At 42.1% G+C, this 15704-nt stretch overlaps 1 protein-coding gene across 1 annotated transcript in view; it reads right to left on the reverse strand.

The window, feature by feature from the left end:
• LOC137623331 (WD repeat-containing protein 13-like) overlaps positions 1-15704 on the reverse strand; it is a 108871-nt gene that overhangs the window by 47519 nt on the left and 45648 nt on the right. Inside the window, exon 9 of the mRNA XM_068354134.1 lies at positions 15320-15463. Within this exon, the coding sequence (XP_068210235.1) occupies positions 15320-15463 (144 nt within the window). The remainder of the gene's footprint in view (positions 1-15319; positions 15464-15704) is intronic.

Here is a 15704-nt window from a genome sequence, read left to right on the forward strand (position 1 = left end):
CTCACACACCTGTGATTAGTGAACCCTCGTTTATTGCGGTAGATAGGTTCCAGACCCGGCCACGATAGGTGAAAATCAGCGAAGTAGTGACATCATATTTACCTATTTATTTAACATGTATATTCGGACTTTTAAAACCTTCCCTTGTACGTAGTACTGTTAACAAACCACCCTTTAATGTACAGAACACTTAATGCATGTACTACAGCACCCTAAACTAAAACAGGCACAAATATTAAAGGCGATTTTATATCATGCGTTTCCTAAACACCTAAAAAGCACGATAAAAAATGGCAACCAATGTTTTGTTTACGTTCATCTCTGATCATAATGAAGAAACAAACTCATTTAGTGTACACATATATGTATAGGTTAGTTTTTGCATCGATTATATTGATTATACAGTATGTTGATTTTTTTATTACCAATGTTTTACGTACTTAATTTTTCTTAGGACTTCCAAATGGAATGTTTTTCTTTATGACGCCGCCTGAAACGACGGCGTCATGAAGTACTGTACGCTCAGTAAACAACCACGCTAAGAACAAAGAAGGCATTCAACGCGCAAGATGAAAGTGATAAATAATGATATTTACAGTAAAAGCATTTACAAAATATGTTATTAGTACAAATATAATTTACCGTATCTACAGTATATAAAATCATACAGTACATACTGTACGTAGCAAAGCAGGAAAAAAATTTACGAGAGAGAGAGAGAGAGAGAGAGAGAGAGAGAGAGAGAGAGAGAGAGAGAGAGAGAGAGAGAGAGAGAGAGAGAGAGAGAGAGAGAGAGAGAGAGATTGTTTTACGTATGTACAAATGTAAATTTTAAACAAAAAAAATATGATAGGTTACAACATGTAGACTTTTAAAACCTTCCCTTTAACTTAATGCATACAGTACTAAACTATAAAACAGGCACAAATATTAGAATGTGAGAATATTAAAGTAAAAAATAAAGATTGTTACTGTACTCACCACGAAAGAAGTTCAAGAAACACTTGAATGATGATGGCGATGAATTTGCTGCACAGTAGAAATGATGATGATGAAGCTGATGATGTGTTCTACTGTGCAGCCAGGTAGTATTTTACGTCTCTTCAGACGGAGGTGTCTTTTCCTGGGACACCTCTTCAACTTCTTCCTGGGAAACTTCTTCAATTTCTTCCAAAGGCGTACTAGCAGGAGGAACTGGCTCTTTTTTGCGAGGCTGGAAGAACATTGTGATCGGAAGTTGTTGCCGCTGCTTCTTTTTTCGATCTAAGAGCATCTTGTAGGGAGTCATTATGTCATCAACCTTGTTGCAGAATTGCATCGACCGAACCATATCCTCGTCCCACTCTTGCAACATTTCTTTCAACTCCTTCGCATGGTTGCAGGCCTTGGCAAGCCGTTCTAATGTTAAGCCCGTTTCTTCGACATTTTCTTGGGTCTCTTCCTGGGTTTCACTCTCTTCTTCGCTTGCCGATTTCGTCAGGTCTCCGAGGTCTGCGTCAGTTAGGGGCTGGGAATGGCAGTCCAACAACTCGTCGACGTCTTCAGTTGTCATGTCGCCAAACCCGTCACATCCAATTATGGCAGCCAACTGTACAGATTTGCGTATTGCAGAGTGTTGGATTTCAGCAGGTGTAAATCCCTCGTCGTCGTAAACAATCTGGGGCCACAACTTCTTCCAGCTCGCATTCACGGTTGCAGGTTTCATCTCTTGCAGTGCCTTCTGAATATTCTGCAGGCACGTGGCTATGGTGTACTGCCGCCAGTACGCCTTCAAGTTAAAATCTTCATCCTCATCATCTTGGGCAGCATCCACACACGCAACAAGGTCCGCCAAGGTATTCTTCGTGTAGAGGGCCTTGAACGCCCTGATAACCCCCTGGTCCATCGGTTGAATTAATGACGTGGTGTTGGGTGGCAGGAACTCAACCTGAATGCCCTCATGCGACAGGTCAGTTGCGTGTCCACCAGCGTTATCCATAAGGAGAAGGATCTTGAATGGTAAGCCCTTCTCTAAGAGATATTTGCTGACTTGCGGGATAAAACACTGATGGAACCAGTTGGAGGTCAGCATCTTCGTAATCCATGCTTTTTGATTATGCATCCAGTACACGGGAAGGAGATTCTTATTTCTATTTTTCAAAGCGCGAGGATTTTTCGACTTATAAATAAGCCCCGGCTTTAGAAAAAATCCAGCAGCATTGCCACACATCACGAGGGTAACGCGATCCTTGAATGCTTTAAAGCCAGAGGCTTTGGCTTCCTCTTTGAACAGGAAAGTTCGCGACGGCATTCTCTTCCAAAACAAGCCGGTCTCATCCATATTAAACACTTGTTCCGGCTTGTATCCACCTTCGGCGATAATATTCTTGAATGTCTGGTTCGCGTAAGTTTCAGCAGCGGCAGTGTCAGCCGAAGCAGCCTCGCCATGCAGGGAAATGCTTTTCAGGGCGAAGCGTTTCTGAAACTTCGCGAACCATCCTTTGCTGGCGGAAAAACGTTGTTTCTGAGGCTGGGAATCAGTGGATGTCCCTGGTTGAGGATCATCTGCATCATCATCTTCTTCAGCATGGTTGCCGTCGTCGTCTTGAGGTTCCTTTGCAGCAAAATTCTCATACAAGCTCAAAGCCTTTGTTCGGATGGTGTTCGTATCCAAGGCTATGTTCTTCTTCAGGCAGTCGGCAATCCACACAGCTAAAGCACCTTCCATGCGTACGATCGTTTTATTACGCGTTGTAACGACTTGCTTCGCTGATCTGCTAAAGGTCATTGCAGCCGTCTTTCTAATGTTCGCCTCGTCCTTCTTGATATAGCGAACAGTAGATTCGTTGATTCCAAAATGGCGCTCCGCGGCCGTGTAACTTCTACCGTCTTTTAACATATCGAGAAGCGTAACCTTCTCAGCAATCGTCATCATCCTTCGGTGGCGTTTAGGCTCACTACCAGCCTTAGTAGAAGCAGAACGCTTGGGAGGCATTGTACAGTAGGATTTGACAAAAAGTTCAACTTAAAAAGGTCGCACACAGCACAGATTAAACTTCACAAACTTAAGAACGTCTACTCAGCGATACACCGTAAGAGAAAGTGGACGACCCGGGCCCGCGAGAACCTAGATGCTGGAAGCTGGAGATGCGGGCAAAACACCAATCACAGGCTAGATAACAAAACTTGAGTTCTGATTCGTCATCTATCAGCGCTTGAACCAATCACAACCCGTCTTACAGTATATGATGCGTAGGTTACCAACTCAAAGTACAAGATACCCCGCGCATACCGTACGTACAGTATTAATAATAATAATAAATAATGATAATAATACAGTACTGTAATAATAATAATAATAATGATAATAATAATAACAATCATAATTTTATTAACAACAACAACAATAATAATAATAATAACAATAATAATAGCTTTACGTATGCTATTTTATTCTTTTGTAGGATGTGTGTCTCTCTCTCTCTCCATATCTCTCTCTCTCTCTCTCTCTCTCTCTCTCTCTCTCTCTCTCTCTCTCTCTCTCTCTCTCTCTCTCTCTCTCGTACGCTTATTCGAAATGTGATTTTTGCAACAAAGAATATTATTGGATGCAGTACTACGTACGTATACATACAAAAGATTCATGGAAAAGAAGCACATCCATTACATTTGTAGTACAGTAGTAGCCATCAGCAGCCTTACACCATTCTAATATTGTATGACTGCATCTGATTTGCGTTTCATGTTCGATTTAATTTTACTACGTACTGTATACAGTACTGAATTATCGTACGATAATAATACAGTAATAATAATAATAATGATAATAATAACAATAATAATTTTATTAACAACAACAACAATAATAATAATAGCTTTACGTATGCTATTTTATTCTTTTTTAGGATGTGTGTGTCTCTCTCTCTCTCTCTCTCTCTCTCTCTCTCTCTCTCTCTCTCTCTCTCTCTCTCTCTCTCTCTCTCGTACGCTTATTCGAAATGTGATTTTTGCAACAAAGAATATTATTGGATGCAGTACTACTTACGTATACATACAAAAGAATCATGGAAAAGATGCACATCCATTACATTTGTAGTACAGTAGTAGCCATCAGCAGCCTTACACCATTCTAATATGGTATGACTGCATCTGATTTGCGTTTCATGTTCGATTTAATTTTACTACGTACTGTATACAGTACTGTTTTATCGTATGATCACATTCTCTTTTCGTGTTTTATTTCTTTCTGTGCTGAATTATATATCATATGTAATGCAATGAACAATCAGTAAGAGCAGATATTACTAATTACAGTATTAATGGAATTACAGGTAACGAAATATCGTATTTGGGGGTCTTCAGATTTCGCGGTATTTTCGAAATTTCCGGAAAATCCGCGATATGTATATATATATATGGGTTATTTAAAAAAACCCGCGAAGTGGTGAATCCGCGATGGTCGAACCGCGAAGTAGCGAGGGTTCACTGTAGCTCACTTTGCTTGGAGGTAAGACTTCAAGGGGGATAGGGCTGGTGGGCAAGTTTGTATAAATAGCTAAGGTTTGTATCGTTAGGAAAAATACAAATTATCTACGAATTTGTCATTTGTTCCATAACTGGAATACAAACCACACTATTTATTAGGGGTGACTCACCCATTAGGAAGGGTGGACGTCCCTGCCAATCTGGCTTTTGGCTTTACCCGGGGGATCCTTATCTGAGTATGTCAGTCCTAAACAATAAGGACTCCCTGCAACTTGCTAAAACCTTGCTACGTAAGGTCCGCGGCCTACGCAAGCTGTGTGTTGAGATATATAGAAGTGTGACTGTCCAGGTAAAGTTATTCCTTAGTCTTTGGAAGAGAAAACTGTTGTAACCAAGACATTCCCAATACCACCTCCCTAGGATATGGGGACGCAACAGTATTAGTTTTAATACTAGGTACACAAGGGAGCATGGTTTACCTGCAGTGGTTTGAGGTCAGCTTGTGCAGAGAACACAGGATGCTGCTTTCTCCAAGAGAGAGGAGGATAAAGAAAAGAATAAGAGCCTGTCAAACCTTTTCATTCACACAGACTAAAACCGGGTAACAATGACCTCAACCTTCTGCTACTTGTCCAATAATGGATTTTGAGGTATACAACCAGCTGTTGTGCAGCCACCACAGGACCGATAGAAAACGCATCGAGTCTCCTGTGGGTCACGTCTTGCAGGTAGTGGGATGTTAACGTAGTTGGACGTTTCCACACCCCAGCTTGAAGAACCTGCGTCACTGAGAAGTTTCTCTTGAATGCCAGGGATGTAGCTATGTCCCTGGCATCAAGAGCTCTGGGGCGATGTGAAGGAGGGGGGTCTGGATTCAGTACTTGGTCTATGACCTTGTGAATCCATGCTGATATGGTGTTCTTGGTGACCCTCCTCTTGGTCCTTCCTGTGCTGACGAAGAGTGCAGGCACACGAGGACCGATAGAGATCGTATCGAGTTCCTGTGGGTCATGTTTTGCAGGAGAAAGGTTGTGAGTCACCTGGCGCATTCACACCCTTTCTTGTAAAACCTGCGTCACATAGTAATCTGCTTAGAAGGGCCAGGGGCATAGCTATGCCCCTGACATCATGAGTCATCATGTTCTGGATTCAGGGCATAATTAGTGACTGTGAATCCAGCAGGGGTGATGTTTTGGTGATCCTCCTTTAGTCTCCCCCAGGGCTGATGACAAGAGAAGGGACCCGGGTGGGCTGTTGCCGTTCTCTTAGGTAGAGTCTCATACCTTACCCTGGGTATAGTAACAGACGATCTGGATCGTCCGTTACCGAGTGGAGACTTGTGTAGGATCCATCACCTCTGGAGACTGTGTCTGGCGACATTCTCGGGGACGAATCTGAACGTTGCTTTTCGCCCTTCTCATTAATGGACAGTGTCGAAAGTGAGACCATGAAGTTCCTAGACTTGTATGGCTGCTGTCAGTGTGTAGGAACATTGTCTTCTTAAACCAGGTGAAAACTTGTTGCCTGGTGAAGAGGAATATAAGGAGGTCTCTTTAGAGACCGGAGAATTTGAATTATGTTCCGAGAGGAAGGTCTCAATTCCAACTGGGGAAAGGCAAGTTGTAAGTCCGTCTGAGTTAGGAAAAGTCTAGCGATGAGAGGATGTCCCTTCCTTTCAGTTTGAAGGTGAAGGCTCAAGGTTGAGTGATTGTCTTTACCTGTTGAAACTGAAAAGGGGGATATTTTCCTCTTGCATATACTTGATTTTAATTTGATTTGATTTGAAGTTCTCTGGCATCCTGACATCGAAGCTCATTGATGCCGATATCGTTTATTATAAGTAAAGATTAAAAGAATATTCAATAAAAACCAGAGACGTAAATATGATATAAAAGTTAAATAGCATCAAGAAGACCTGCTTCGGATATAAATCTAAAAATTCCCCTAGAAGTTAATATGCTATAAAAGTTAAATAGCATTAAGAAGACCTACTTCTGATATGAATTTAAAAATGCCACTGGCATTGTACGACACATCAAGTCCAAGGATCTTGGCAAGGATGAACCTGCCATCTTCACCACGAGCCTCAGACAGATATCTATTGCTTTCATAGCTATAAGTGGGGCATTCAGTCAACAAATGCCTCACTGTCAAGGGTATCAAACAGTCGTCGCAATATGGTTGGTGTTGGTCAGCCAGCAGAAACTCGTATGTCCTCCGGGTGTGACCAATGCGGAGACGACAAAGATTAGTCTCCCATTTTCGGGGCATCCCATTATACAGTACCTCCAAGGGGATATACCAATCACAATTTCTCTCATCTTACGTTTGCTTAAACTATCCCAATGCTGTTGCCAATTGTTATAAATAGAATTCTGAATTACTGGTAATAAAATAATCACAAAGAATGGGAGACCTTCTTGGTACCAACTCGGCTGCAGCACTCTATGCCAGTGAATCTGTCTCTTCATTTCCAGACACACCTACGTGTGCCGGAACCCAGCAAAATCGAACTGTTATACCTTTTAGGTCAATAATTAAAAGCCACTCTAAAATCTTTAAAACTAAATGGTTACTAGAATTAAAACCTTCTAAAGCTTGAAGAACACTTCTTGAATCACTATAAATGGTAAAATTGCCCTCTTTTAACAATAGTGGTTAGTATGCCATATAATTCAGTAATAAATATAGAAGATATTGGAGGAAGTGCCCCTCTACAGTTAAAAAAACTACTTTATACTCCAAATCCCACACCAGTATCAGATTTGGAGCCATCGGTATATATAAAAGTTGATTCCCATGTTCAACATGTTCCATAAAAAGAGACCTAGCTTCTAATTCAGTCATGTTTTTTTTAACACCAATAAAATATTTACAGAAAGATATCTCTGGTAATTTACATGGATGGGGTTGATGGTATCTTACATGGAAGTACCTTATCTCTAATTTTATCAAGACTGTTTAATAATTGTTTTACTCGAAAGTCATAAGGTTGAGGAGATTTTGGGTGCGACTCAAAGTATGTTGAGTTCCTTACAAGGCTTGCAGTCTGAAAAGCTAAAGAGTTGTAGAGTCTTTGTAACCTAAACCAATACCGAATAATGGAAGACATGCGGTAATGGTCTAGAGGTAACTCTCCAGCATCAACAAGGAGACTTGGGATAGGTGAGGTTCTAAATGCTCCTGTGGAGAATCTTATACCAGCATGATGTATTGAATCTAATATATTTAATCGTTATACTGCCTGGTAGACTGATACAGAGGAACTCATCAGATATCTAGACAACCTTTTCGCAACTTATTGCGAAAAGCCTCTGTGAGAGAGGAGGTACTAGGTGGTCTCCAGGGTTTCAATCCTAGCAAAGCTACAGCTTGTGGTAGGTGTTGAAGTGTGGTTGTCCGTGATGTGGAAGAGGGTTCTCTTGGAGACTCTATCAGGAGCTGCAGAAGGTTTGGAAACCATTCTGCATAATGCCATAGTGGAGCTATGAGAGTCTTTGAGAGGCTGACCAATGTTCTAGCCTTCCTGAGTGCCCTTCTCCAGACAAAACAGGGACGAGACGTAAGCATCATTGTCGTACCCCCCGTTGGCCTGTTTCTTGCCAGAAAGCCTTGGGGTCTAGGGCTGGGGAGCAACAGCAGCCTGAGGTTCAGGGGTGTTGCGAAACGATCCCTAGTTGGAGGACCCCATAAAGTCGGGACTTTGTCGACTCCAAGGTGATCCAAAGACCATTCAGTATACCTTATCTGAGATGCTGTGCACAGATTGTCGGCGAGCACATTCCTCTAGTCTGGAATGAGGCGGGCTGATAGTGGCACCGAACGGACTTTGACCCATCTTAGTGTTTGTACTGTTAGATGGGAAGAGGCTGGGAGCAAGTTCCTTCTTGCTTGTCGCTGTGAGCCTCTATGTGGTGTGTGGTGTTGACGCCCATCACATCACTGAGTGGTCCGTTAGGAACCGATGAGGCTGCTGAAGGACCGGAAAGTTGTCTTTCATCTCTTAAAGAGATTTAAGTGAAGGTACTTTTGGACTCTGTCTAGAGGGCTAAAGTCGTGTGGTGCAGCACTATGGTCCCTCTTCTCATCTTTTGATGTGTTCTACGCACAGCATCAAGTCCGAGGTGTGGGGAAGGCTGAGAAGGTTATACCATTCCGTAGACTCTTGACTGACACCCATCCCTTGAGGTTCATCTAAACTTCTGGTCCCATGAGGGTCAGAATGTTTGGGGGATCGAGGGCCTGATTCCAATCGGACTCAAGTCACTCTGAGCTGGGAGTTCTTCTTGTTTTGAGAAAGTTTTGTGGAGATTGGTGTCTAGAATCATTCCCAGATACACCAGTCTTCTGAGAGGGAAGTAGGGAAGACTTCCACAAGTTTACCTTGATCACTCAATCTTGGTAAAAAAAAAAAAAAAAAAAAAACTTCAAAACTTCCGGTGCTAATGCAAGGTTGCCACTGAGTCTGCTAAGGTCAGTCAGTCATCCAGAAACAGAGGAGACAGAAGCCGATCCTGTGAGACCAGGATGGGTGTAGTGGAAAGACCGAAACACATTGCCCTAAACTGGTGTTTCTTTTTTGTCTAGACTGAATCTTCAATCCCTCCGAGATAGATGGTTTGGGTCTGGACGTATGTGTCCTTTAGGTCCAGTATGCAAATGAAGACCTGAGGTCTTAGCCCTTGTCCGAACTCTAACATGGTGTGAACATCGACCCAAAGGGACAGCTCCTTGCAGATCCTTTCGCATGGGAGATTGTTGACACTGGGGTCTTAACTCATGGCGTAAAGGATCGGACGCAATAAACTGTGTAAGGATTCTTCCCTGAGAGAGAATTCCTTTAACTGATGGAAGGAAGGCAACGCTTAACCCTACCATGCGCCCTGATGGGATTGATGCTATTTCTTAGAGTAGAATCAGTCTGGCAAATGTTAATCAACACTTAACGGTTGGGTACCGTGGTTACTGAGCAGTTGGAGAGTGCTTGCAAGTAGTCCCCTGTCGACAAGCCACTGATGAGGGTTGTCGATCGTTTGCCGATCACTTTAGTGGACTGGTGTGATGGCGAACGGCCAGTAGCAACAAGTGTGTTGCATACCTTCTGATCTAGGGAACTATGGACAGAGGTTGACTAGTAAGTCCGAGTCACGAACTGCTGGCGAAATGTCGATGATCGGTGAATCGGCGGTCTGTGAGCCGAAGATGGTAACTGACAGGCAGATGAAGGCTGTCTGGTCAGTCAGCCAAGGTAGGTTGGCAATAATGAGTTGGTAATCTGCTTGGAGAGCCCTGAGAGACACCAGAATGGTTTAATGATAGTAAGTTGGTGATGGTAATCCACTGATGATCAGCGATCGATCGCGGACCTGTGATCGGTGAGCTAGAGCTCGGCAAGGTGACTATGGTCCCACCTGGTTGGTCAGAGACCAGCAAGCTGACGATGGGCTGGTCAGAGATCAGCGAGCTGAATTCAGTGATCAAAGAAAGATGAGCTGCCCATCGGTGATCTAGTGATCAGCAAGCTGATGACTGGTTATTGACTAGCAATCAGTGATCGGCACGCTAGCAATCGGAGATCCTTAGTCATTGAAGGGACTAGAGGTCAATGATCAGAGCTGAGCTAGCCATTGGCGATCTGGATCAGCGAGCTAGCGATCAGCAAACAGTGAACTAGTCATCAGCAAACAGTGATCTAGCGATCAGTCTGTTGATGCTTTCTTGTTTGCTGACGGTGGTACTGTCAAGAAAAATAAGACAGGGACCAAGGATTCCCCGTTTTGATTCCCCATGAAAGATGGAATCTTCGGGATCTTGAATCCTTCTATAAAGCCTCTTTCCTCTTTTCCCAACGGCAATGTTATGCAATTGCGGGGAGAGGAATGGGGCAATGGTGACCTGTCCGAAAAGCTCTATTCTTTTTGCCTATTGCGCGAGTGTGCAGGGGAGTACTGGAGCAATGGCACACAGGATGACGCTGTTGCTCAGAGTCTGCTGAAGCGCAGTTTCCGGTGAATGCGCAGAAGAGCGCTGGAGAGCAAGCAAGCGCTGGTGCGCAGGTGAGCACTGGCTTTTTAGCAAGAGCTGGCGCATTGGCGAGCATTGGATTTACGAGCACTGGCTCTTTGGCAAGAGCTGGCACATTAGATCTGAGACCGCTACGGCGCAGGAGAGCGCTGGTCTGAAAGGGCAGGAGAACGCAGAAGAGTGCTGGCTCTTTGTGAAGAGTTGGCGCATTGGCGAGTGCTGGATCTGAGAGCGCAAGCGAGCAGGAGGGTGCTGGATCTGAGAGCGCAGGTGGAACTAATGGATCTGAGAGTGCAGGTGGAACTAATGACGCCCATGAAGGCCGGTGGACCAGCAAGCTGACCTTCACCAGTAGCGCTCCTCCGAAGAGGAGTCTCTATGAGTGGCCCCTCTCATGAACAAGAGAGGTGATCACTTCGCAGGAGAGACTTGCCTAAGACTATGCTCCACCCCCGAAGGAACAGAAACCAGCAAGGGGGAGTGTAGTCTAGGCGAAGACAGCAACAGCAGTCGAGTCTGTGAAGTGATTAAGATGCAGGCAGTTCTCCTTCGGAAGGGGGAAACAACCTTTCCTCAAAGATGAAGTGCTGATCAGGTGTTGCTACGGGCGTACTTCTGAGAGAAGGGATGACGCCCATGAGGGCCGGTGGATCAGCAAGCTGACCTCCAGCAATAGCGATCCTCCGAAGAGGAGTCTGTATGAGTGGCCCCTCTCGCGAACGAGAGAGGTGATCACTTTGCAGGAGACTTGCCTAAAACTATGCTCCACCCCTGAAGGAAGAGAGACTCAGCAAGGGGGGAGAGTAGTCTAGGCGAGGGCAGCAACAGCAGTCGGAGTTAATGAAGTGATTAAGATGTGGGAAATTCTCACTCAGAAGGGAGAAACAACCTCACACCTGGCGAGGAAAATTTCCCTCGCAAGGGAAAGTTGTCCAACCCTTGGAGGAAAACCTCCTGGTAGCGTTCTAAGATGATCTGAAGTGCTGATTATGTTGTCACAGGCGTATTTCTAAGAAAAGGGATGACGCCCATGATGACGTCCTCTGAGGGATAGCAGTGACAGCAGATTCCCCAGGCATGAACAGAACAGCTCTGCTTCGTCGGCACTCTTAGTCGAACGAAGAAAACTGTATAGCTAACTGAGGAAAATAAAGTAATTTTGTAACAGAAAATTCCCTAGGGAGGAACTCCAAAGAGGACCACCGAGGCAACAACATAAAATAAGTATTGCGCTCTCCCTTACCCAGTCGACATCCACGGGAGAAGGGGGAGCGGAGTAACTGTAATAAAAACAAGAATTACAATTATTTAAATCAGCTAAGAATATTCACTAATAGTGAGAACCACTGATCCTCCGAAGGGAAGTGTTCCCCACGGAGAAGAAGCTGAAAAGTTAAAATTACAAACAATTATAATTTCACTAAAATAATTGAGAAAAACAATCGGAAGCGCAACCTAACCTGCGAACGGTAAAATAATTGCAAACGGGAAAGGTGCTTCCCCCCCCCCCCCCGTTAGTACACTGTTGTTGAAAGGTGAACGACCTTGAGAAGAGAAAGACCTCGTCAATCTCCGAGAGGCCACACTCCCTTCGCTCAGTAATTCATGTTTCCCGTAGGAAAAGGGAAAAGGTGAAGACAACAGTTGAATGAGGAGGGTCCAGACGATGACGATTCCCCTGCGGCGGCCGAGTCAACGGTTATATGCCGACGGGAAGACCGATGGACTAGGGGGGGAGAGGTCGTTCCCCACGCGCAAGTGTCATAAGAACCTGTCGTATATGTGTCACACGCACAGCACAAACACTGAAAAGGAAACTTACAACATTTCTATACATATTTATATACATAAACACTAAGAATGTTTTCATATATATATCTACATAAGAAAAAGCACGTTAAAAGAAAAAAATTAATGGCAGTCCAGAATAGGTGAGGAGTAAGAGCGGAAACAACCACTCTCCATCCGAGCCAAAAGTAAAGTGAGCTAAATCACAGGTGTGTGAGCGGGAGTGGTAGGAAGCTACCCCCCATACCCCCCCCCCCCGCTAAATAGTGTGTGGGTAGTTAACCCTCGCTAAATTTTAATGTTTAGTCATTTCAGCTCTGCCGAAAGTAATACCCCTAATAAATAGCGTGGTTTGTATTCCAGTTACGGTACAAATATTATTTACATACAGTACTTGCTTACGAGCCACATAGCTATTATAGTATCATTAAAGCGAGATCTTCTCGACAAAAATGAGCAAGAAAGGTTATGAACAATAACTGCAAGGAGAGTTAGCTTTCTCAGATTGCATGAACATAGCAAGCAAACTTTTCCATAAATAAAGAAAATTACAAATTAAGAACATCAATAAGACCTTCATAAATCCGTACTAGCCTGAGCACGTGAGCAGCCACATCTTCCATAAATCCATACCAGCTTGAGCAATAGAGCAACCACATCCCCATCATTCCCTAAATCTAATAGATTTATCTGCACTCTACTATCATCTTATGTTGACGCATTCTCATGAAACCATTTATGTAATAGCCTGACATATTCTTTCATAAGTGTCTGGCAAAATCTCACATTTTGGGCATCTTTGGGGCAAGTAACTCAATTGTCCCCGATGCATGACACAAATACAATGATGATTTCTATCCTTTAGCAATATCCTACTTTAACACCTAATGCAGAAGATGACATCCCTGATTAGGATAAAGCTAACTAACGCTGTATGATAAACTGTCTTACCGTAATATAACCACTGAACTATTTCCATAAATTGGGCAATAGTACATTAGGGTGTGGAGGTAATTGGAAGTGAGGGAAAATGAGAAATTTAATTTTTGATGATAGACATTGACGCAATCAAGCTTCCAGGAGGCCAGATGAGCCTCAGGTCAGCTTCATAGAAATACGGTAAGTTAAAAAGTAATTAGAGGCCCAAAATATCCTCTATCTCAATAATCTCCTGCTCTGATGACAAACTATTTTTGGTGATTAATTTTCAATCCATATCATAGATAGTCATATCCAGTACATTAGCCTTAGAGTTTGAAATCAGTCATTAATATGTACTTACCAATTAATACAAGCACATTACATATGAATAATTCAATAGTTGAGAGTTATTAGCTATTGGTATGCCTGATCATATACCATATTGTAATGAATATTTCAATCATTGTTTCTTAAGTAGACTTGTTCTGCAAAGTCCGGTATTGCAAGGTTCTACAGTATAGCACAGCACTGTACTGGCATCCCTAATCTTTGCCAATTAGAGACCTGTCACAGCTCCTACATAACATATACTGTAGCTCTTTTCTTATATATATATATATATATATATATATATATACTCGTGTAATGTTCGATTTTTAAGGCCTATTTTTCAGTTAAAAAAGTAAGGGTCGAACATTACACGAGATATATATTTGAAAAAGTAAAAATTTCTGGCCTACCGGTAGGTAAACGTAAGCTAGGCCTACGCGAACATTACCCTAGGCTATGCTACCTACCGGTAGGTAATCGTAGGCTATGCTTACACGTATATAAGGTTACCTAACGGTAGGTAAACATAGGCTAGGCCTATATATACAGTACTAACCATGTTCATTCAACACCAGGCATATTATTAGCATGGATTTTATTTCCTAAACCATCATAAATAGTTTTTTTCCGCTACGAGTAATGACTTTACCATAACGCAGCAGGTATAAAGCTAGCAAACTGTCGGGTTGCGTATGTTATAACGTGATATGGTTAATGAAAAAATTAGGCTCATTTTATTTTACTTGGTATGGTATATTAATTGATATTAATGATGAACCGCAAAAAATTTTCTTAATTGAATCCACATTTTTTTTCTCCAAGTTCGAACGCTAGTTTCGGTAACTCCAAACTTTTTTACGGCTTGAACGTTATTTGTCGTTTCAGCGGACAGCGGCTGCAATAACTTGAAGCTTGAATTTTGCAGTAAATTTTTTATATTTCTTGGTAGACATCTTGATGGGTTATGAGTAAATTCTTATTCATATATATTGTGAGGAAAAAAAATGATTAGCATAACGGGTAATTATAATCACCGTAATTACCTGCAATTACCGGTTATGGTAATTTGTTACTCAAAACGATGAACTAATTTTGTTTGCTACTTGTAGTGTTTGCTTGTTTTTGAAAGCTATTAGCCGATGATGATAATCGGCTGTTTGCAACTAAAGTGTTCGCTAGAAAATGTACGCTGAATACTCAATTGTTATTGTAAACAGATGTTAGTATTTAGGTGTTGTTCCGATTTGTTTTATACATTTGTTTGTCGCACTTAGGCATAACCCTTACTTTGTTGGTAATTATGGTATGCTGGAGATGAAAGACCTCTAGCCTACTGCCAAAATCAAGACTCGAACATTACATGAGGTATATGATGAATTCATGATTTTGAAAGCAAAATAGGGGGGTCGAACATTACACGAGTATATAGTATATATATATATATATATATATATATATATATATATATATATATAAATGGACAGACAAATGAGCCAATTCTGCCCTAACATAGAGCTGGTTTATGCAGTGCATATTCATTTACTAAAGTCAATTAGCAAAGACTACAAGAGGAAAAGAAGCTACAGCCATGGAATAGTCTTTGCAGAATTCACAATGCTCAGGAATTGCCAGTAATGTATGACATACTGTACTATGTTTCTTGATTTGTGATTAGTATATTTTCAGCTTCTTACCAGTTTTAATTCACTCTTAATGTATACAATAACTGCATATAAAACTAAAATTTCCACTTATGTATGATTACATCTCAAGAAAACTTAATAGTACTGACCTTATCATCTCCAGCCCACAGCGTTTTACCCGATGAATCAAATGTTAAGGCAGTAACTTGACCTCCAACCTTACTTGTGCCCCCCTTGGGATAGTGACCAGTAGAAATATTCAGCACTTGAACAAGTCCTCGACTATTACCAAGCTATTACTGGGGTCAAGGAGTAATTTACAGACATGTAGAACTTATAAAAAAGAAGGAATCTACAGACACCTTAGAATTATGTTCAGCAGTATCATATTAAATACAGCATATAATAATTCCATACATGTTATTTAGTGGTATTGATGCTAAAAAAAGTTAGGCATTACATATATGTTATTTGGTAATATTCATAAAAAACAAAAGTTAACAATTACCTAAACCTTTTAGTGAAATACAAATT

The sequence above is a fragment of the Palaemon carinicauda genome, chromosome 30, assembly GCF_036898095.1.
Source record: "Palaemon carinicauda isolate YSFRI2023 chromosome 30, ASM3689809v2, whole genome shotgun sequence".
NCBI classification, from domain to species: Eukaryota; Metazoa; Arthropoda; class Malacostraca; order Decapoda; family Palaemonidae; genus Palaemon; species Palaemon carinicauda.